This window comes from Plectropomus leopardus, chromosome 5 (genome assembly GCF_008729295.1).
Source record: "Plectropomus leopardus isolate mb chromosome 5, YSFRI_Pleo_2.0, whole genome shotgun sequence".
Taxonomy (NCBI): domain Eukaryota; kingdom Metazoa; phylum Chordata; class Actinopteri; order Perciformes; family Serranidae; genus Plectropomus; species Plectropomus leopardus.
The window spans coordinates 13,494,382-13,516,843 of NC_056467.1; the positions used below are offsets into that span (position 1 = coordinate 13,494,382).

A 22,462-nucleotide genomic window follows, 5' to 3' on the forward strand; every position below is an offset into this window, starting at 1 on the left:
GCACTTCCTGGAAACAAACAAGTGCAACAAGAACATATTTCACCTTTAAGTAAAAAAATTAATTAAATAATAAAATGGGAGTGCTGGAATCCGTTCCTGAACATTTTCTGCCTTTTTGAAGCCTAATCCTGCATCCAGTATAAGAGTATAAGATGCCACACTCTCTGAAATCACAAGCTTTCAGAACTATGAGACCTGCATTGTGCTTTCAGATGTCATCACTGAATATAAACTCATCAGCTTCAAGAAAAAATGCGTTGCCCTCCTGCCATCTCTCTGTGTAACAGTGAACAGAGTCTGACCTCAAAGATGAGTGTGTAGTGCTGTATGAGGTCCTCTATGGCACGGCCTGCAGTGAAGTCCTTCCCATCAGCCTGGAACAGTGTGGGACCGAACACTATGGCCAGGTTGTGGAGGTTCATCTGGTTCAGCTCAGAAAAACGCTGCACACTGAAACGCACGCAGGGAAAACACCCACATAGGTATATGCACACATTTGCACAGATATACAGGAAGATATTAGTGTGTGTGTGTGTGTGTGTGTGTGTGTGTGTGTGTGTGTGTGTGTGTGTGTGTGTACGTGTTTCTCACCAATAGAGGTGGTTGATAAGCGCTTGTAGTGTAGCCTTGTTGACACGAGGCAGTCTGTTCAACAGCAGCTGGTACTGGGAAATTTTATTGCTCTCATCCTGAATGGCTGGAGTAAGAGACAGAAAGAGGGTAAGAAAAAGAGAAAATGATAAATGCAGAGGGAATACAAAGAGAGGTAGGATCCCAGAGAATGTCAGGAGGTGTAATAGGGAACGATAAAAAGCAAATGATGAGAGTGTCAGAAAGAAAAAGGGAGAGAGAGAGATGGAGAAAAATATTATCCGTGAAAGCAGGGGTAGAGATATAAAAATAGAAACAAAAATAGCAACAGAGAAAGAAAAGATTGAAAAGACAGAGAGAAACAGAAACTACAGAACGAGAGATTCAACGCAGAGTTAAAAGTGACAATCTCCTGATAAAGATTTACTGTAATACTCTCACACAAAGCCATATTTGCTTGTGAATCACATGTATGTACGGAGTTCTTTATCACACATTGCTGGCGAGTTTTTAAATGTATTTTTTTTTTTCACTTAGAGCACCACCAGCTGAGTGCCATTTAGTTCCATTATATAAGAGAGAGGACACACATCCCTATGTATATATTTTTTATTTTGAGGTGAACTGTCCCTTTAAAGGCTCTGAAATATTAGCCTTTGCCGCACCAATACAGCAGAAGTCCATTGGGACTTCTTTTCAGCAAAAAATAGTCCCTAAACTGTTACAACTGTCCACAGCAAGGTCTGTGGATTATCCTGAAAAATCACAGCATTTTCTTTTTTATTCACCTCCACTGTCTCACAGTATCTCCAAACTTATAATCCTCATAAAACTTTTGTATGTTTGTTGTATGGCTCGATAGCACCACATGTAAAAATAAAAATAAAGTGTTTTTTGCCATTTAGCTGAACTGACTCATCCTTGAATCACAGTTTGACTATGCTGCAGGGCAACGGTCTTGTGAATCCTACCAGCAGTACTGAGCCAGGTTTTGGCATCCTCTGACGTGAACAGTCCCTCCTCCAACTCCCTGAAGAAACGTTTGAGTGTGTTGGAGACGTCGTCCACCTGGTGCTCTCCCTCCCTCAGACGAAGACTGCGAGCATCCCGGCGGAATCTCTCACACAGCGCTGCCACGCGGGAGTTCACGCCGCTCTTACGATATATCCCCTCAGAAGTCAAGCCTAGAAAAAAAACAAGCATGCACACACCATGTTATGTTACACACACAGAAGAAGTTTATGTTGTCATTTTCAAAAAGGGCATAATGTAGCGACCATTATTGGATAAAAAAAAAGTGTTCCTCCAACTTGATTTTCTTATATTAAACAGAAAGATCGAATAGTCCAGTATAAATTTAGACATGTCAACTGATCTCATGAGAATATTAAAAATGCAACTGTGTAAAACCCATTTTATGACACCTCAAAGCTGGACTTACTATATTTTGGAAATGGGTTTTTAAGGGATCACAAACCCATAATGACGCAACAGCAATATGAGATTGGTTATGAAGACAGAATAGGTGGCTTTTCGATTTGTGTTCTATAATAGTGTTCTCACAGACAGTTTCACAAAATAGGCCATTGCTACTGCATTATTTTCTTAATGAATGAATGAAGGCATGAAACCTATATTGCACCTAGGGGAATTTGTTTATAAGAGTATAAAAGCCCAACAAAAACAATACATAATATAAAAGCATTAAAAAGCCCGATCATAAAACATAATAAAAAAGCATGGATAAAGGACAGAAAGTCAGAGAAAGTCAGAGAAGTTCCACTTCCAGACCAGCTTGTTAAGCAGCTGAATGTCGCATGAGACAAATGGTATGATGCCTCTTTTAGTCTGCATACTCGGTGTGCTATACCAACACCCTGAAGGTAAAAGTGTACATTTAGACCATAGAGGCTGCTGTGGATCTGCTCTGATCTTCTGACTTAGATTGACTTTGTATTGATCTGTCATGTCAGCAATACTGCACAACCATGTCCAGTTTGTTCAATGCTTTTCTGAATATAGTGTCAATATACTGTGAATAAAGGTCACTGTATAACAGTATTAGCAATGAGCTGTCCACTTAAATGCTGAAACTATGAAGCATGTTGCCAGTCACTGATGTCAAAGAATGTGTAATCCATCATCAGTCAGTCAAAATATGGCAAATAACAAAATATCTGCTGCACATCGCTAATGGTGGTTCTGGTGTTTTTAAAATGTTCTCCACTGTATGTAATTCTGTCTTTAATTGAACAAGACTAGGCTAAAACCTAGTATTTGGCTGGACCATGTATAGTAGTTCCCAACCTTTTGCCCTCAGGGACTTCTTTACTATCACTGAGTAAACTGAAGACATATTTTAGGGATATTTCATATTATATTAAATTCACAGCAATAACATTAGATAACAAATGATAAACTGTTCAATTCACCCAAATGCCTACTGCAGGAAGTTTGTGTTAGATTTATCATAATGATGAACTGTGAGCAGATTATTTGCTGTGAATATTGCATCAGAGATGAGTTTTTCTGATATTGGTTGAAACTTTGTATAGGATTTGATATACCCACAATCATACATTCTTTAAAGGATTGTTTTCTGAGAAATTTATTTTGCTTGGCTGTTTTTTCTATGACAGGACGAGGCTGTTAAGCAGAGAGTGAAGGCTCTGTGAAAACAACTTGTGTTCAGATCCTCACAGGGCCCCATGAAATTTAAAAAAGTATGTTGAACATTAATCTAAACTTTAAAGAATACAATTAAGTTTTATAATCTGTGTTGTTTAATTTTATTTGGTTATATTTTATTTTTTAAGTTTTTAAAAATGAGGGTTTGGTGTGTGCTATTGATCATTTTACTTGGGAAAAAATTGATTTAAGTAGGTTGACTTCTTCTATAGCTGCAAACAGCCCACCATCATTCCCAGTTAGAGAAAGGAACCTGGCACTAAAACAAAGTAGTCGCTAGAAATTTAAAGAAATCACTTTCCACAGCTGAATGTTTGGCTGTTTGTTCATTCAGACACTTTGATGCTGTGAGAATAAGCTCCACTCTGTTTGTCTGTCTGTCTCACTGTGCTGCTGTCGGTTATCAAATGCTCAGCTGTGTTCGAGTCAAAGTCGTTCACTGCATTACTGATTCTTCAACACTTCTGCTGTGGCCCAGCCAAAAATAAAATGTCATGGATGTGACACACTTTTCAAAAAACTCAATGTATGTTATGTCCACTGGAGGGCTTCTGCTCCTGTTACTCTGTTAGCTGTTTTCCAGTAGCACTGAGTCATGATTAAAATCCTGTTCCAACCAAGCCAAATTTCTTAACTGACCCCTGATCACAATGTAGTTCCTTCATGACAAACTTTAATCACTCGTCAGGACCAAAAATTCCAGGTCAAGGACCTACAGTTACTCGTATGACTCCCAGCACCCAGAAATATTTGGTCAGAAATACTTGCTATACTTGGTCAAAAGGTTTGAAAAACTTGATCATAACATGACGGATGGCTACGTGTAATGTTGTTTCAGTGACCACCAACAAAACATGAAGGCAAGAATGAGTTCTGCCCTGGTTTCCCAGAAAGCTGACCAGAGGAATTAACATCGCAGACAGGAAAGTGGGCGATATCAGCAAAAACAAGCCTCACACACACACACACATACACACAGTCCTATACACATAACACATACAGAACACACACAAGTGCGTACAGTGATTGAAGGGAGCTGTACGAGTGAGAGGATAAAAAGGGAAGATCAAAGGGAGGGAACAGGGGTTGACAGAAAGAAGAGAGATAACAAGTCAGAGTGAAAGAAGGCAGGTCTGCTGATGGAGGTGGGAGAAAGGCAAAGAACGAGGAGTGAGAAAGTAAAGAAAAAAAATCCAAAAGACAGAAAAAGAAAGGCAGCAAGGAGAGCTGAGTTGTTCTGTTGTCTTGTGGTCCGTTGGTCTCTTGCAGAGCCGTGACTCCTCCTATTATAGTCACATGAGGACACACACACACACAAAGAAAGTGCCAAGTGTGCACACACACTGTAACAGCAATAAAGACTGGAGACTGTTTACTGGTATATAGACTCCTGTGATGCACATGCAAGCATATATGTGTGGCAGAGATAAGAAGCGTGACCTTGTGCATGCATGTGTCTTTGTATGTCAGCACTGTGTGACAGAGGAATTGCGTGACTCTTTCAATGCCTTTATGTCTCCATCATTGTACATGTCTCTCACCACATTGCGTGATGTAGCCGATGCAGCTGTGTACTATGACAGGTATGTCTGTCTCTGTCAGCTGCTGCTGGCTCAGTGTGTCTCCTCCACTCCCCGCTGCTGCCTGGATGGCAGCACACCAACCCGCAAAATCCAACTTCCTCTCTCCCTCTATGTACAGAGTTCTGAATAAAGAGAGAGAGAGGGGAGAAGGGAAGGGGGATATTAGAACAATATGGAAGAATGGAAGTAAAGGGAGAAAAATGTAAAAAAAAATACCAAATATTATTCACAATAGAGATCACAGTTTGAAAACATACACGTTACTACACTGTTGGGCGTGTACTGTTCACTGTGGTTCAAAACTTTGGGACAGGTTATGATGTCAAACACAGAAGTAAAGATTCATTTTTCACTTAAGCACCTTTCTTCTTACCTGCCTCTCTCCACCAGAACCAGCACCTCATTGTCTTGCTGAATCGCTGTAAAAAACAAATACATAGTAATCATATTACTTCAGATGGACTCAGATTACTGCATTTCATATTGATGTTTTTTTTTTTGTTTCTTTCTAAATGACTATTCTTTCAATCATAACTCTTGGCACTTTTCACCGTCTGTGTGTGTACAGATTATAGTACGTATGCAGTAAAATTCCAGTTTGTGCGTTTATCCATTAGGCTGCATCCAATGTTTTTTACATTCAAAACATCTGTTGAGGTTTTTGAATGCTATGAATGTCTGACATCGTAGTTTATGAAGTAATCACCTTAAAACAATAAAGAAAATCCTTGAACAAAATCATAAATCTAAATTAAGTTATTCTTGAAATAAAATGATTTAGAATTTTTTAAATTAAATGAGCTTTCTTTCACAAAATTTTATCATTTGTGATGCTGTTAGATTGCTGCTAGACCACCTCATTAATCAGGCTCTGCCTTCCCTTTAGTCCCACAACAGAAGGAGCAAACAGTTTTTTGACCACAGTGAAACTGTTGTTTTTTTAAAGTCCAAACACCAAATACATTTTGACTTTTAGACTTAACAATGCTCTGGAGTCATTGGAAATGTCTGGATCAAATCATTCTGAAATAATCCTACAGCCACCACTGGAATCTAATCCTGCAAAAAAATATTATACTAACAATATTAATGTAGCCTAATTTGTTTCTGTAACTCTGCAGAATTACCAAGTTTAATAAAAATGAACACACATGCAAAACTTACAGAGTTCATTCAGTTTGCGGAGGTGGATCTCCTCTCCCTGGCTGTCCTCCAGGTAGGCATGAAGTGTGGAGCCCACCAGAGCAAACCAACCAACCTTAGATGTCTGCAGGTTCAAGCCGTCTTTACACTTCAGCCGCCCAATCCGCTCAAAACCCAACCTCAGCAGCGGCTCTGCAGTGGCTGGGATAAAGCTCTGCAAATAAGACAGGGACATTATAAATTTGTAATTTGTTGCACACGAATCACTGGATTCCTTTTCTTTTTTTTTTGAAAATAGTATTTTTGGGGTATTTCCCTTTATTTGAAGGTTATATTAGCATGAAAGGGGGAAAAACAGCAGATGACATGCAGCAAGGGCCTATGGTGAAATCGAACCTGCTGCCACTGTGGCAAGGACATAGCCTTTTGTACATGGGACACCAACTCTCCCAGGTGAGCTACTGGCCACCTTTTTTCTCTTTTGATGATGATTTAACTGCTTCAGTTTGTGCATTACTGAGCCCCTCTGGGAGGACCAATACTAATTAAATTGTCAGAAAAAAAGTGACAGGTTAAAGTCCCTGTGCGATGCTTCAGCAGCAGTGGGACTGCTTTGTAATTAGACATCTAGGAGCCATGAATGTGCTGTCCTTATACCTTAATGGCATTCATGTTTCCTGTGATGCTCATTTCAAATAGAAACTGCCAATAAACGCAGTTTGTCTTCATCCAGCTAATCTTCCACATTGTTTGAAATTCCAGGCTCTGCTTGACAGTGAGCATAACTTTGACACATCCACTTGTTTATACATCAATTGTAGACTTTTGAGAACACACATCCACCAACTTTCAGCAGTTTCAGAAGATCACAGTAAATTTTTATTTCACAACATCATGCAGCTGACAATTATACCATCTGTAGAGTGCTGTTCTGAAGGAAAATATGTGACACAGGAAACAGGTCAGCATTTGCGAGCCCTGTCAAAACACTAAGCAGTTTCAGTTTAGCTGAACCTGCACACCTTACACTTATCAGAGCAGTTAGATTTCACTACAAAATTGAACAGTAACTGTGTTCAGTCTATAAGGGTTCTGAGGAGAAAGTAAAAGTATTAGTGTTTGTGTTTCTAGACCCGATATGTATCTGGTAGTTACCTTGGCAATAGACTTGACCCATTCCTTGTGACTTTCTGGATCATCAGTGCCAAACAGATATAGACGCTCCGACTCTGAGTAGAGTTCAAAGGTGTGGTCATACCTGAGGGTTAGACAGAGAAGTTAGGAGGAATTAAGACACAGGTTGACAAAAAAATTTTAAAAAATGAGGGAAAGAAAGAAATTTTACTTTGAAATGCTATGTTCATATGTCAGACATGCATTTGGTATATTTCATTTGTATTGCCAATCCTGAATAGTAGTGCACAGATTCTGTTTTAGATATGCACATTATCTCAGTTTTTATCAGTAACAAGAATTTCATACCTCCGGTAAAATGAAGGGGAAATGAATCAGTTTGTGTGCGTGTGCGTGTGTGTTTGTTTGTATACCCATGTTTCTCAGGTGTGTCGACAGCTAAACAGACGATCTCTGGAGCCTTCAGAGCACCGTTAGGGTTCGAGTTCCTGTCACTCTCGTAGTAGCTGAAAGTGCCATCGTTCAGTGTGCACCAGCGACGACTGAACTCTGCAGGAAGGGACAAATAAAGACTCAACAAGAATCATAATAATGTAAATGGTATCTTGAGACACTGTGGTTTTGTATCTTTACTGTAATGTGACACAAATAGCGAAGCCAGTTTTTAACAACAACATGACTTTGTTTAGAAAATGGTTTTACAAATTCACAATGTATTCATTATTAGTGTTCTTTATTGCTGTGGGGTGGAGAGTAAGTGAATGAGTGTTAATGTTGCATTTGGTCTGTGAATACCTTCTTTGGCCTTGCGCTCTGTGATGGCTCGAGCCATGGATGCAGTCTTGAACAGGAAGCCATTGTGAGACACACAAGGTGGTGGTGCGTAATGTACCGCCTCCATGCCTCCGCCCACCTCTGACCGTGGTAGCTCTGCAGGAGAACGATCAAACAAAAAGTAAAACCATCTTCTTCTACTGTTGAAAATGGCCGAATAATATACACAGTATCAGGCTTATGGCACATATATAGCAAAATAATTTTAATATGCAAGATGGAGTTTGACAGATTCATTATAATGTATAATATAATCCAGACTTTTTTTTTTTTTATGTGAAGTGGGCATGGATCTAACCCAGAGGACCCACATGACTATCTCGACAGTATATCTGTCTCACATCATTGATCAACAATTTGATAAATTAGAGTTCCTACAGTTTAACAAAAGCTAAATTTGAGACGTTTTAAGACTTTTTTAATGTAACTTTGAATGAAAACATTTTACATACTTTACCAACTTTACAATAACTACATTCAAAAAAAGAAAAACATGAACCAAGATCAATATGGAGTTGGGGCATTTTTGTCCAAATGTTAACTACAACATACTGCATGACTTTTTGTTGGTCAAGTTAAAAGACAGATGACCTACTTCAAATTCTTACTTTTTAAAAAACGTTTCCGAGTTGAACACGTGAAAAACAATTAACATGTTATGTTGTAAAAAAAAAAAAAAGTATTCATTTAGCTTGCCTTTATTTATCATTTGATTGGATGTGGTAAATGTTGATGAGTGTAACATTAAATTTGGTAAATTATTTAAAATTAAAATTTTTTAATTTTTAGCAATTATTTTGAGATTTTAAACTGCAATGTCAGTAAAAATAATCATAATATACTTTTTCCAATGAATTAGCATTTTAAGTCTTTTAAAAGATTGATTTAAGACATTTTAATACCAATGCAGGCCTTATTTATAGAGAAATGAATTTAATGCCTTTACAGATTTTGTAAGGATTCGCGGGAACCCTGTGAATTCATGTGACCCTGTGCATGCATTGTCTCACTGTACCTGTGTTGAGATTGTGGCTAATCAACTCAGCCTGTAAGGGTTGCGCGTGTGAGTTGGCCAGGGAGAGAACAGAGGGCCAACTTGCCATACCAGTTGAACAATTTACATCTGCACCGCAGAAAATAAGGCTTAACGTCTCCAGCACATCACTGCATTGCACATTTATACAAAGAGCCTGGGGAGAAGGAGAGAGGAAGAGAAAATTTAAATATAATTAAATCATGTACAAAAATAACAGATGGAGACTATGATGTGATGCTTGAGCTATGGCCTTGAGCTTGTCAGTGAACTGAATACTGCTATCAGACTTAAGTCAAATACTATATTACATAAAGATACCCTATGGGCAGTGGAGGGAGTGAATTACATGTAATTAAAGTAAGAGTCCAAATACTGCAGCTTTCTGGTAGTTCAGCCACTTCTGTATTTGCATAGTCACTGAAGTAGTTAAATTACCCTTTTGACCTTTCTGTGTTGTTAAGTACAAACAATTTGAGGCCATAAAGGGAAAGAAATTACTTTTAATTTTATACCATTGCTTCTCTACTGTCATTGAACCCATGACAACAATTCAGGTGTTTTTATTGCTATTTTTTAACAGATGTTCAAGTTGTTACATGCTATTTTAGAAGTTACCTGGCTGAGTAATCCCACTTGGCTTAATGTCCCCATATGGACTTAGTTTCTGAATGCAGATGTCTGACTAATAGACATTGTATAAAAAAACCAAAGCCGATATTCCTGCACTTCCCTATAAATAATGGAGCATTTCATGTTTTTGGTTTATGCATGATTTGTGGACAAGTAGGTCTTTTTTGTACTAAATTTAGTTGAGTGGCATCTTATGCTGGCATGTGACTTTTTTGTATATTGAATCACATGCACAATGTCAATTTTGTCATTTTTTAAAGTAGTTTGAACTTTTTTTTCTAAGTGGCTTCAGTTAACTAAACTAGATTCTTCCAATGTGAAGTAACTGGAAACTTGCAAAGCTGTGAGAAAATCCAACCAAATGATCACAGTACTTACAAGCCAAATTTGCATGATTTGTTTGTTTGTTTGTTTTAATAAACAGAATAACTGTTTTTAACAGTAACCATACAATCAAGTAAGAAAAATAAAGACAAACTGCTGCAATACTATTTTACGTTGGTGTGGTTGGGAGGGCAGAAGTAACGGGTGGGCAAGAGAGATGCAGAGGTGGTGAGACAAAGGAAGACAGAGATAAAAAATAACTGTGACACTAAACTGATAATAAACTGATGACTTTTGTAATAAGGTCCTACAGCTGCTGACCTGGTTTTGTCGTGTCATGTGATCCTCTGTCAGCCAAACTCTGTCTTTCTGTGTGTATGTGTGTGTGTGTATGTGTGTTAACAGGTTAAAGCTGTAGCAGGCCCTCTGCTTATCCACAGCCACCGACAGTGTAACGAGCTTCGTGATTGCATTACCCAGGCCAGTACCTGTCAGCGCTGCTATGCATTTACCAAGTGGAAGATAATGAAGTGTCTTCTCTGTTACTGTTGAAAAATAAATATAGTTTACTGTCAATAAAAAAACTAAAGTAATTATTTTGGGATTTATAGGCCCGGTGGAGGTTATTGTTATGATGAAACTACTAACAGTGTTCTCAAGTGTTTAAAGGCTTGTGCCGATCGATGAGTCCACTCTAAATCCACTGTATGCACATTTTTAAAAAAAGCAACCTGGAGTCATTTTTTAGTGATTAGTCTGCAGGTTCCCATGAACCTTTTGCTTCATTTCAGAGGAGCACTGGTGCAGTGAACACTGATCTAAGAGTAGATGAAAAGTGAACTGGTCTGATAAACTTTTGCTGATCTTTGTGTGGAGCTGCACAATTTTATTTCACATATTTCATTTATTGTCCTATAATGCAGTGGTATTGTGTAAGTGTTACATTTGCTTTTTTTAAGTTCTCTGTTTTACTGAGGGAACTACTGAGGTATTTCCAGTATTTCGACTAATTACAACCTTTGTACGTGCAACACGAAGCCATGTGACCAAACACAAAAGGTAAGAAAACAGTAGAAAACAGACAGATAATAACACCAAAACATCGAAAGAGGAGAATCTTCCCACACTCAAACCAGTATTTTTGTTCCTAGAAACGGATTATCACAGTCATTTGGACATTTCTTTTAACCAGATGATGATAAACAAATACAGATTTCTGTACCTGATAAGGATAAAACTACAGCACTGTCTTTAGACTGACATTTTGTCCAAATATTGTAAACCCAAGTGCAAAGAAAGACGAAGAAAGGGGAGGCGGAATAGGACAGATGTTACGACTGAGAAGAGGAGGCTGCTGTGTTGTTACAGCTGAGGAACTCCACTCAGACTCAGGCAAGTACACACACACACACACACACACACACACACACACACCAGTGTGTCTTCAGTTAAAACCAATAAGCTCTTTTGGATCTGATTGAGAAATTCCACAGCACTCTGTCACACATACAGACAGAACCGCTCCTCTATAGAAGCAGCGTTGAGCCTCTACACACACATACAGACAAACAAACCAATTAACAGAGATTAAAATTTCACAATAAACCCAAATGCATACACAACAAACGACATAGAGACAAACTGCATTTCTCTGTCTCACAACACATCAATGACATATTTGGAGTTAACACATCCAGGTACATATACTGTACACTGTAGGTATTCAGTGGCCATAACAGTCTGCCATAGTTTTCAGCAGCTTCCTTTCATTTACATATGGCGCAAATAATACAGGTGCTATCTTCAGGTGCACCTGATTATACACTTCATGGCTTAAAATGTCAATAGATTATTAAAAAAGGAGATATGATGCAGAAACAAACTGAAAAGGGATGTAAAGAATGGTGTGGAGTAATGTTAACATCACCTAGGAAAGAAACAGACATATGAATAAGTTACCAAACAGTGATTTCAAGATAGATATTGAAATGACCCTGACTTGCTGTAATACTTCTCATATCAGTTCACAAGACAGTTCACAAAATAAATTTTTATCGCAAGGAAAAACTAAACTGACAGATTAGACAGAGAGATTTGTGACTTTTTGTATGACAATGAGGCATATTGGGATTTTCTGCTTACTAGAGTTGTCAGTTTTGAGTTTAGATTTCATTCAAATGTATAAACTATTGTCCAATGGTCTTTTTTGAAAAGTTTTGTCTAAATCATAAATTTTATCATTTGAATTATACATGGACTTACATCTGGTAGTACTGCACAGATTTCATAAACTAACTAAAAAAAATCTGCTTTGTGTCAACTGACTGTGAATATTTGTTTTGTGTTTCAATACAGCTGATCACATTATGCTCTCGCAGAAAGGAAGCAAAAAGGGGAAACTTTGGAATAGAGATAGAAACAATAAATGAGTCACATCTGTGATCAGAGTTGAAGGGAGGAAACAAGTCCAACTAGAGCAAAGGGAACAGTGCAACAACTGAGGTGAGAGAGTTCAAAAGATTTAATTCAGAGTCTGAATACCAACAACATGAAAGAACAGGAAAAGTACAAAAGTGCCACTATGTTTGCAGCTGCCTTTTGGGTAACTGGATCAATGGTAACCATGTGCTAAACAGGGTGCTGACTCCTGGAGTGGGCTTGATTGACATTTTGGATCCTTAAGTTTCTCTTAGATTTGGCATCTTGTTTTTTTCTTACCTTTGCTGAAGATGAAATTAACTGCATTTCTCTCTGCATTTCTGCAGCAAAAGGCTGCCAGTTTCTTATAGCCTTTTGCTTCTTTAATGTTGTTTACTGGGCATTTACAGCATCAAATTTGGAAAAACTGAACGCTACAAAGAAAACAGTGGGCTTTGTCTGCTCTGCGTCACTGAGGCTAAGAGAGAAAACAGCTGCTCACTTGTTGACTTGTATTTTATCCACTTTAAAGGGACACTTCACTCCATTCATTCATTCATTCATTGGCTGTAAACACTTATCATCTTAAGGGTCGCAGAGGGGCTGGAGTCTATCCCAGCTGTCATTTGGAGAGAGGCCGGGGTCACCCTGGACAGGTCGCCAGACTGTCACAGGGCTGACACAAAGAGACAGACAACCATTCATGCTCACATTCACACCTACGGGCAATTTAGTGTCACCAACTAACCTGCATGTCTTTGGACTGTGGGAGAAAACCCACTCTGACAAGGAGAGAACATCCAAACCCCCCCCCCCCCAAAGTCTGCACCCCACCCCCACCAGGGTTCGAACCTGAAACCCTCTTACTGTGAGATGACAGTGCTAACTACACCACCGTGCCGTCCATTCCAAACTCGTAAATTCTGTACATATTTTTCCTCTTACCTGTAGCGCTATTTATCAATTTAGAGTCATTTGATGTGAGTCATCAAATGTTGGCGATATCAGCCATAGAGATGTCTGCCTTCTCTCCAATATGATGGGACCAAATGGCACACAGCTTGTGGTGCTCAAAGCACCCCAAAATTACATTTAAAAAACTCAACAATGTCTCTTTCCAGAAATCATGACCTGGTTACTCAAGATAATCTATAGACCTTGTTGTTGCAGTTTCATGTAGGAACCATTATCTTTTTACTGAACAACACCGGCTAATTATATTGTCATGCTAGTCTTCCACAATATACCCTACTGAAAAACAAAAAAAAAATCAAAAGTTTGCTAAGCTAGGCCTGCATTCCCTTGGCTGGGGAAGACGCCATCAATGTTTACATCTCACGCTGTCACAAACACGAGCCTCTCCCCCATAAGTAGATGCGCACTTCCTTCTGCGCAATGATACCATTCCCAGGTGTAGTTAGGCAGAAAGAAAACCGTTTCTACATGAAACAACCCGCAACAAGGTCTGTGGATTATCGTGAGTAACCAGGTCATGATATCTGCAAAGAGACATTGCTGTTGAGTTTTCAAATGCATTTTTTGGAGCTTTGAGCAGCACAAGCTGAGTGCCATCTAGATCCACTGTATTTGAGAGAAGACAGACACCTCTACAGCCGATATCTTCATAACTCGGAAACTCACATCAAACAATCTAGATTAATAGATAGCACTATAATTAAGAGGATTTTTAATTTTTTTTATTTGGGGTGGACTTTCCCTTTAAGCATCACATTGGTCTGACCATCTTTTTTTAGCTGTACTGACAGATACCACATGGCCACAAAAAGTCAATACTTCAGATCAATCCCTGATGGCTAACATTTACCACTGTGCTACAAGCCAAGCCATATCATGATATACTGTAATTTGATCAAAAGCACAGAAAAGGCTGAAAAAGTTCAGAAACAGAACTTGGCTGCATACAAGTACAGTGGGACGCTTGTGATGACACATTCCTAAGTCTGATAACTAACTGTGTGTGTGTGTGTGTGTTCCAGTAAAAATGAACAGCACCAGCTCTCAGCACTGTCCCATGTGGACATCCATGTGAAAGTCATGTAGTATGTAGGTCAGTGTCCTGTAATGTATCAATAGACAACCCTCTGACCACAAAAAGTGCACCAATCAGAACAGTACAATGAGGAAATGAGTGTTTGAAGACCTCACGCCCTCCAACATCTGCTGCCTATGAAACAGGGAGTAATGTAATAACACACACACACACACACACACACATACAAAGAAAGAGAGAGAAGAGAAGAGAAGGGAATTCAAGAATCCTACCCAATTTCCCCAGAGAGAACGCAAGAGAGAGAGAGAAAGAGATTTTATCTGGGTGTGTCTGAAATCACAGGCCTCCATCTGGCCTCTGCAGTAATATGGGACAGAATTGGAAGCAGAGGAAAAGAAAGAGATGAGAGGCACAGAAGAAAGAAAAATATTGTGAAAAGAAGATGAAAGCGTTTTAGTGAGGCACATTAATCACTCGGCTACAAACTCAACATTATATGCTCAGACCTCCTATGTACAAACACACACATGCAGCCAACTCTGCTTTGTCCATTTTCACATAAAATGAAAGTCCAAACAAAAACACACATTTATGTATGTGTGTATGCAGGTCCGTATATTGAATCCAGATGAGAAAGAGCGGTTATCCGCATATGTTCCGTCATGACCTCACTGGGGACGGTAAAAGGAGACAGAGAAAGAGGTGGAGGTATAAAGCCAGACAGATGAAGAAGGGAAAGAGGAGAATAAAAATGGTATAGAGACAAAAAAAAGGGAAAAACAGACATGCACAAAGAGAAAGAGAAAAAAGCTCTGTGAACTAAACAAGAAAGCAGATCCCATTTTCCTGTGCAATTGAAAAGGATTTATGGCCTAAAATCCTACAGTGTGAATGAGGACACGAGAGAGAACTCAGTTGGAAAAGGGAAGACAGATAAGACAAAAGAATGAGCAACAGCAGGGAACGGACAGAAAGTCAGGGTGCGAGACATGGAGCTTTTCTTCTGTGGAAGCCACTTTCCAAAACCATAAAAGCACAAAAACAAGCCCATAAAGAGTTTTTACTACTGCCTCTTGGTCTGTTTGCTATAATAAGAACCAATAACATGCTGATGGTCACCAGCAAGCCGTCAACACAGACACAACAAACACAAACTCAAGACGACTGGAATCGGTCTCTGGTTGTGGTTGTCCAGGTGGGCAGATATTAACTCAGACTCACTCATAACAAAAATGCATGACTTTTACAGCTTTTAGAAACTGATGCTGCATTCGTTCGTTATCCCGGAAGTTGGAATTCAAATGACGTCACACGTGAGTTGACTGCGTTCCAGTAAAACAAGCTGGAAAACCAAGATGTTGTCAGCAACACCAGTTCAAACCAGGGTAGTCATTGTTCATAATACCAGTTGATAAGAATGCATTTTGCTGTATATCGCAAATATAAACACTGAAGCAGCATGTCCACTGATTAAAGCAGGGTCGCAGTGGTACACCAGTTTTAAGGTATATATATATATATATATTTAAACAATCGTAGGGTATCACACTGCTTATCTACAGAATTGAAGAAAAAAAAACTTTTTTTTTCATTTTATTTTTCTACATAATACAGTTTTCAAATTTTAATTATGATAAAGTCTTTATTCAACAGAAAAAAAACCCATTTTTTTTCATTTTCATTCCCTTATGGAATGATGATATTTTGATATTGATATTTTGTGAGATGGTTATTGTAATGTAAAAATCTCATACCAGTGCAACCCCAGAAGGAAGTTGGACAGTATATGCTTGTATCAATGAGTCACAAATATAACAGAAGTGCTAACTGATATGTGGAGGAGCCATATTGGATTTTGAGGTCAGGGTTGGGGTTCCTCCAACTTTCCAAGTCAGAAATCAACCTTAAGGGGTGTCCCAGTTAAAATTTCCAAATTGAAAGTCTGACATTCTCAATCCTTTCTGCAAACAGAACGGAACATGTTAGCTTTGTTTTAACAAATGCAAGATGCATGATAAAATGAGTCTTACTTGTGATAACTCTTCCTAACTTTAACTTGGCACACATGCAGACACACTCTTGAACTGCCAACACTTTCTCTCTGTGTTAAATAACTCAGCGCCATACTGAACATTTCTCCGTCAGACATCTTTCATGCTCCACCCACTGCTCTTTGGCATCTTCGCTCTCTCACAAACACATACATGAAACTACCAAACAACATTGCATTTTCAATCATTCTATCAAGTCAATCAAAAGGCTTTGGAAAAGGTTTGAATGAGCCACCAAGAAGGAACTTGTGGCTAGCTGTTGATATGTCCTCTCAAAAAAAAAAACTAAGTTGAGTTTCCCTGGGACATTTGGGGTGTTTTTGCACACCATTTCATATAGGCTTTATTTCTTTCAAAAACATTGAAAAAGGCAATGAGCAAAATGAATGCAACATGAATTTAAATATATAATTATTCTTATTCTGGCCATTTCCCCCAGCTTTTAAAAGATAATAATCTTCTTAATCCACTATTTTTTCCAATTTGGAGAGAAAATTTCTTGCCAAGTTGTTCATTGCCTTTTTTGCCATGTTTTCAAAAGAAATCAAACACGATTGCACTGTTTTTGCAAGAGGATACGAAACCTAATTAATGAACAAAAAACTAGAAGGCATCAATAGTGCAGCAGAGAGAAAGAAGAGATGCAAAGCAGGAAGGGACAGAGTGAAAGAGACAATGATGACCATTGACAGAGGTGAGCCTATCATCTGCTCTCAGAGAACACATGGACACATGCACAGAGAGAGCAACTCAGACCAAAAATGCAAAAGAAAAAAAGAAAAAAAGGCATAGAGACATGCCTACACACTCATTAATATGCATTAACGTATCTCAGCCCACTCCAAGTGAATTACATACACACAATAACTCTAATGTGCTCGCTAACATACAATAGCCCTTCGTCTTGAGATGAAATTATGCCCCACAAACGCATTAAAATATGGGTTTGTTCGACTGCACTGAGATCACATACTGTTAGAGATCCAAAGTCCATTCCTACACCTATACTGACCTACCTTTGTTACAACTCACATTCTTCTCAAAGATAATCTACAGCACAGTCAACATATGTTCACTACCTTTTCCTACAGCTCACCAGCACACACAACCTCACCTGTAAGTTTCCAGGTCCTTTCAATGGCTCCTCTGTTTAAATGTCAGTCGACACAGACACGCACTCTTTGCTATAGTCTGACAGAAAGTTAAGGGAATACTAGCAACTTAAAAGTAAGAAAAAGAGCCAGGAGTGAAGAGATCAACTTTCTTCAGCAGTGGCAGCCAAACAATGAGGAGGGGAGGGAGAGGCGGAGTTACAGCACATTCCAACCAAAGCAGCGAGTAATGATGTCACATTCAGAAAAAAGGAAAAACAAGGAAGAAAGAAAAAAGGCAAGGACTAGATAAACAAACCTGAATGTGAGCCAGCCATCCAGTTCTTAAACTTCTTTCCACACTCGCACACTTCCTTATTGTCAATACCTTTTCACATTAATGCACAGTTAACACAAACACACTGCAGAGTCTAATACTTCTTAGGCACGCCCTACTTAAAAAGAGAAGCAATGCAGAGCTGAAGCACTTCAAGTATTCGATTTGGGACAGAGAAGAACAGGTAGAGCAGCATCTGTTTGAAATGACTGTAATCTGCATTCAAAAAGAAAGACAACTGTAGAAAATCCAAAGAGGTCATGTTCTCAAGAGACAAACAGTAGAAACAGGAAAAAGAGATAGCCATCATGAAGGAGAACTGAATGAAGAGGGGAGGACCAGCTGCTGAACAAAAACTGTTTTAAACCAAGACAAGCAGTGATTTGTGTGTGTGTGTGTGTGTGTGTGTGTGTGTGTGTGTGTGTGTGTGTGTGTGTGTGTGTAACAATAAAAAACACTTCCTTCATCTCCTTCTGCACATCCCAAACACTGTGACTCACACACACACATTCACACACAGACAAGCCTGAACGCTTGATGGAGGAAAAACAGAACTCAGTCAGGTGCTGAATGTGACTCACTCACACACTCAGTGTGTCTGTGAGCAGTCCACATTGTTCGCGGTAAGTGGGTTAAGCGGCTAATGAGTGACCCAGCAGGGTCTATAACACTGGGACATTTACTGCACACAGTGGAGCACTGCGAGGACACAACATAAACCCCCCAGGTCCAGGAATTCAGAAACTGTTCCCAAGTGTCCTGATTCTTACTGACACTGTTTCATGTTGACAGAGCAGAGGTGTGTGCTTTCTAAGCTCCCACGTTAACATGCAATAATGGAGGAAGTATTCAGATCCTTATGTAAAAGTGCTAATACCACACAGTAAAAACACTCTGTTACTAGAAGAAGTCCTGCATTGAAAATGTTACTTAAGCAAAACTGTGTAAGTACAATCATACTATTTGAGAGGCTGGAACCATAAAATGTTTTAGCATAAAAAATGATTTAAAATGTTATCAAAATGAGTGCCAAATGATTTTTTAATCAATTCACTAATCATTTCAGCATCAGTTTTATATTTCCATTAGTTTGTGTGCAAACATCTTAATATGTAAAGTAACATGTAATTAAAGTTATGACACAATTGTAGTAGAGTAAAAGGTAAAACATCTCCCTCTGAAGTGTAGTGGAGTAAAAGTCAAGAGTGGCATTAGATTTAAATACTGAAGTACAATAAAAGTACCTCAAAATTGTGAAGTACTTGAGTAAATGTACACTGGATCAGATATGCAGCTAGTCCATCCTGAGGGCTGTTATCTATAGGTACTGTAATTCCTGACTTCATTGTAAAGTCTCCCCTACGCAGAGGCCACTGCTGCATCTCTTACGCCACTAGTGTGAGCTTATGTGAATTCCTGGGTTGTTTCTGAGTCATACATGCTTGCAAAACACATGAGTTACTATGACACAAATGAAATATCACTCTAATTACTAATTCATTTCGCTTGAGTATAAAAATCAGATTACTGAAGTTGGCAGACTTGTGTTGTAAATGCTGGACTTAATCGAGGAGCCAGCCAGCTTTGTGCAATCAAAGTACCCGCACTGCACTCAAACTGCAGTGAGTTCAAATCAGTCCTTTGGATGCCCCACTTTGAGGTGAAGTAACACAGCTTGCCTCAATAAGCCAGCTGGAAAATGAGGAAAAACCTCAAACACTGAAAGAGTTAACTGAAACCAGGCTACTTTTATTGTCACTGACTGGAAAAATGTGAAACAACATACTTGCTATTTTTAATAAATGCTCTCATTTAGCACAAAATTAGACTCTAAAAAGTGTGTTTGCACCAAAAGACTCACTTTTGTTATGATCTTTTTAACTGTTTTCACAGGAAAACCCTGTTTTGTTGTCTCTCCGTCTGTCAGTTAAGCTTTCTAACAGCTCAAGACTGGTCACTTCTTTATTCTATGAATCTGAGTCATGGTCTGAGTAGTATGCAGATATACAGTGTATAGTGTGTCTGTGTAAACGCCCATGCAAATTCCAGTCACAGCTAAGCCTGTGACCCTCTATGAGAAATATGCTCACAGCTGCTGGAGAGGAAGCACTGCAATGTGCGGCAAAGGGAGTAGTCGATACTATATTTCACTGAAACAGGTGTCAAAAACTGAATAAATGAATCAAGGCCCCCATGATGGGTTAAAAAAGGATATTTAGTCAAAGTGGATTGCTAAACCAACCATTGCAGTTTCCTCAAAATCCTCCCTGAATATGAAAGCCTCTCTTTCTCAAGGTCTGTTTGCAAACTAATTCTGCCGGAGTCATTTTTTATAATAATTCTTTCTAAACACAGAAATTACAATGTGTAAGTTTAAATCCATACATAAGGGTAACAGGTAAAAGAAAAACAATCAAAACACTGATTTCAACTCACATTGTTGAGCTCCCTCTGGTTTCCGTACAGAGGGTGGTACTTTCTGTATTTGCCCTGGCGGTATTTGTTGGTGATGAAGCGCCGTCTCTCCTCGCTGCAGCTAGAGGGTGTCAAAGCCTCACTCGGTGGGACATTTGCTGCCCAGAAGGTGTTTACCCGCTCGTTGCCCAGCACAAGGAACAGCTGCACAATAGGTAGGATTCAGGAGAAGTATTTGCAAATTAAAAAGGATGGAAAACATGTGTGTAGAGCTCAAGCTGAGCGCTTTAGTCTGAAAATATACACTGTGCAGTTTATTGGAATGTAAGTTTATTATAGGTATGCCTGCACGTTTTTAGTGTTATTATTTTCATTGCATTTTATTGGACCAAGTTGCCAATATTCTTTACCCTTCTGTGTGTGAATCAATATACTGTAATACAACACCACAAGTCCAGGACTGGACGATATCCATAATATCACAATATGTTTGGGTTATACCACAATACACAATATACATCTTGATATTTTGAAATATCCTCTAAAGTACTGTGGTCTACAAAAGTACTAAATGACTACATAAACTACTGTTGCAATAAATAAAGTAATTTTACAATAAAGTTAAATAATGTATTTTATGGTGAAATACATCAAAGTGGAACTACTGGTTCTTTTAGTCTGAAGCACTCAGCTTGTCTCGGGATAAAAGTTATTTTTGCTGTGAACTTGAAGCTTCAGGTCAAAAGTTTGATGTTAGCAGTTAGCATAAAGATAATCTGTTAAAGCTGTGCTATTTAACGTGAGATTTTTTCACTGTGAGAGGGAAACAAACTGACAGCTCTCCAGCTCATATATTAATAATATTTGAAACAATGATTAATAATATTTGGTCACAAATAGTAGCAGTCTGAAGTCCTGCAGACATAAAAACACACACCTCACCTGCTCACACACTATCGCCCTGGAGAAAGTGGTGTTGCTGGGCGGTTGAGTGCTTGTGGCATGTCTCATGTGTGACAAGTCACTATACATTGAGTATAATGTATATATTTCCCACCCCTAACCACAGCTAACTACTGCCTCAGAAATTATCACAGAGCTGAAAAAAAAATCCTGAAAATTGTCAACAAAAATGTAATTCTAAGCTTCACAAAGATTAGGTGCAGGGCCGTTATATAAGACTGTATTACGTTATGTCAGTGTACCTAAACAACTGCTACCTCAGTATCAATGAATCCACAGCTCTATATATGTTTACACAGTTATATGAATTGGTCATGCATAAATAGCTAAACTTTCTGTAGGGACTTTTAATATTTACCTGCATAAGCTCCTCTGTCCAGACTTTCTTGTCCATCTTCAGGCTACGAACCTTTGAAATGCTAGGACCCAGTCCTCTGTGCTCTCCTGGAACAAACACACAAATTTTGAAAACAAAGTACATATGTGTAGCAGTGCTGTGAAATTATACAACAACCCTAATTTGAGAATTTTGTCATGTCACTGAAACAGCAAAAAAGAAAAATCATGAATCACTTTATCAGCTCATAACACTAACCACATTTTAAAGACATTTATGACAAGGGACAAATTTAAAATCATGCTGAAAACAATGTCAAAACTTTGTTAAAAAGGAACTATTCACATTGGCAAATGTGCAGAGATGCACACTATACATGAAACACAAACACAAAAATACACATAGATCCAAACCAATGTACACAAACCTGCGCATCGTTTGCAGACCACCACACACAAGTTGATGGCAGCCCATTCTGGCTTGGGAGCCTCGCAGTCGGCACAGAAACTGTTGCTAGGCTCCGCCCAGATCCGATCTGCCACCTCTCTATTTGACAACGCCTCACCTATTGCATCCCGCATGGCATCCACCCATTGCTCTCGCAGCTGCTCTGACTCTGCGATGAAACTGCGGAGAGACATAAACACACGGCCAAGTGTTAATTCCGACATGATGGTGTCGATAAGAATAACCAAGTGAGAAATGAAAAAGCCTGTGTTTGCCCTGTATGTGTGTGAGAGTGTATCCTTATGCTCATGAGCCCTCTGAGTACTGACGATTACTTTGCTCTTGTTTTCCTAAATATACTTGAGTCAAAGAATGGAAACTATATAAACACACACACACAGACAGATTTGTGGCTTGACACAGACTTGC

The 22,462-nt window shown here is 38.8% G+C and overlaps 1 protein-coding gene across 5 annotated transcripts in view; it reads right to left on the reverse strand.

Moving 5' to 3' along the window:
• Window positions 1-22,462, reverse strand: part of LOC121943575 (arf-GAP with Rho-GAP domain, ANK repeat and PH domain-containing protein 1-like) — a 64,501-nt gene that overhangs the window by 13,641 nt on the left and 28,398 nt on the right. For all 5 annotated transcript variants that reach the window (XM_042487130.1, XM_042487129.1, XM_042487128.1 and 2 more), the window contains 13 exons: window positions 22,014-22,213; window positions 21,608-21,693; window positions 20,308-20,490; window positions 8,989-9,163; window positions 7,935-8,069; window positions 7,553-7,688; window positions 7,161-7,263; window positions 6,027-6,219; window positions 5,236-5,281; window positions 4,821-4,984; window positions 1,563-1,775; window positions 592-697; window positions 303-450 (listed from right to left, as the gene is read on the reverse strand). In XM_042487130.1, the coding sequence (XP_042343064.1) occupies window positions 303-450; window positions 592-697; window positions 1,563-1,775; window positions 4,821-4,984; window positions 5,236-5,281; window positions 6,027-6,219; window positions 7,161-7,263; window positions 7,553-7,688; window positions 7,935-8,069; window positions 8,989-9,163; window positions 20,308-20,490; window positions 21,608-21,693; window positions 22,014-22,213 (1,888 nt within the window). The remainder of the gene's footprint in view (window positions 1-302; window positions 451-591; window positions 698-1,562; window positions 1,776-4,820; window positions 4,985-5,235; window positions 5,282-6,026; window positions 6,220-7,160; window positions 7,264-7,552; window positions 7,689-7,934; window positions 8,070-8,988; window positions 9,164-20,307; window positions 20,491-21,607; window positions 21,694-22,013; window positions 22,214-22,462) is intronic.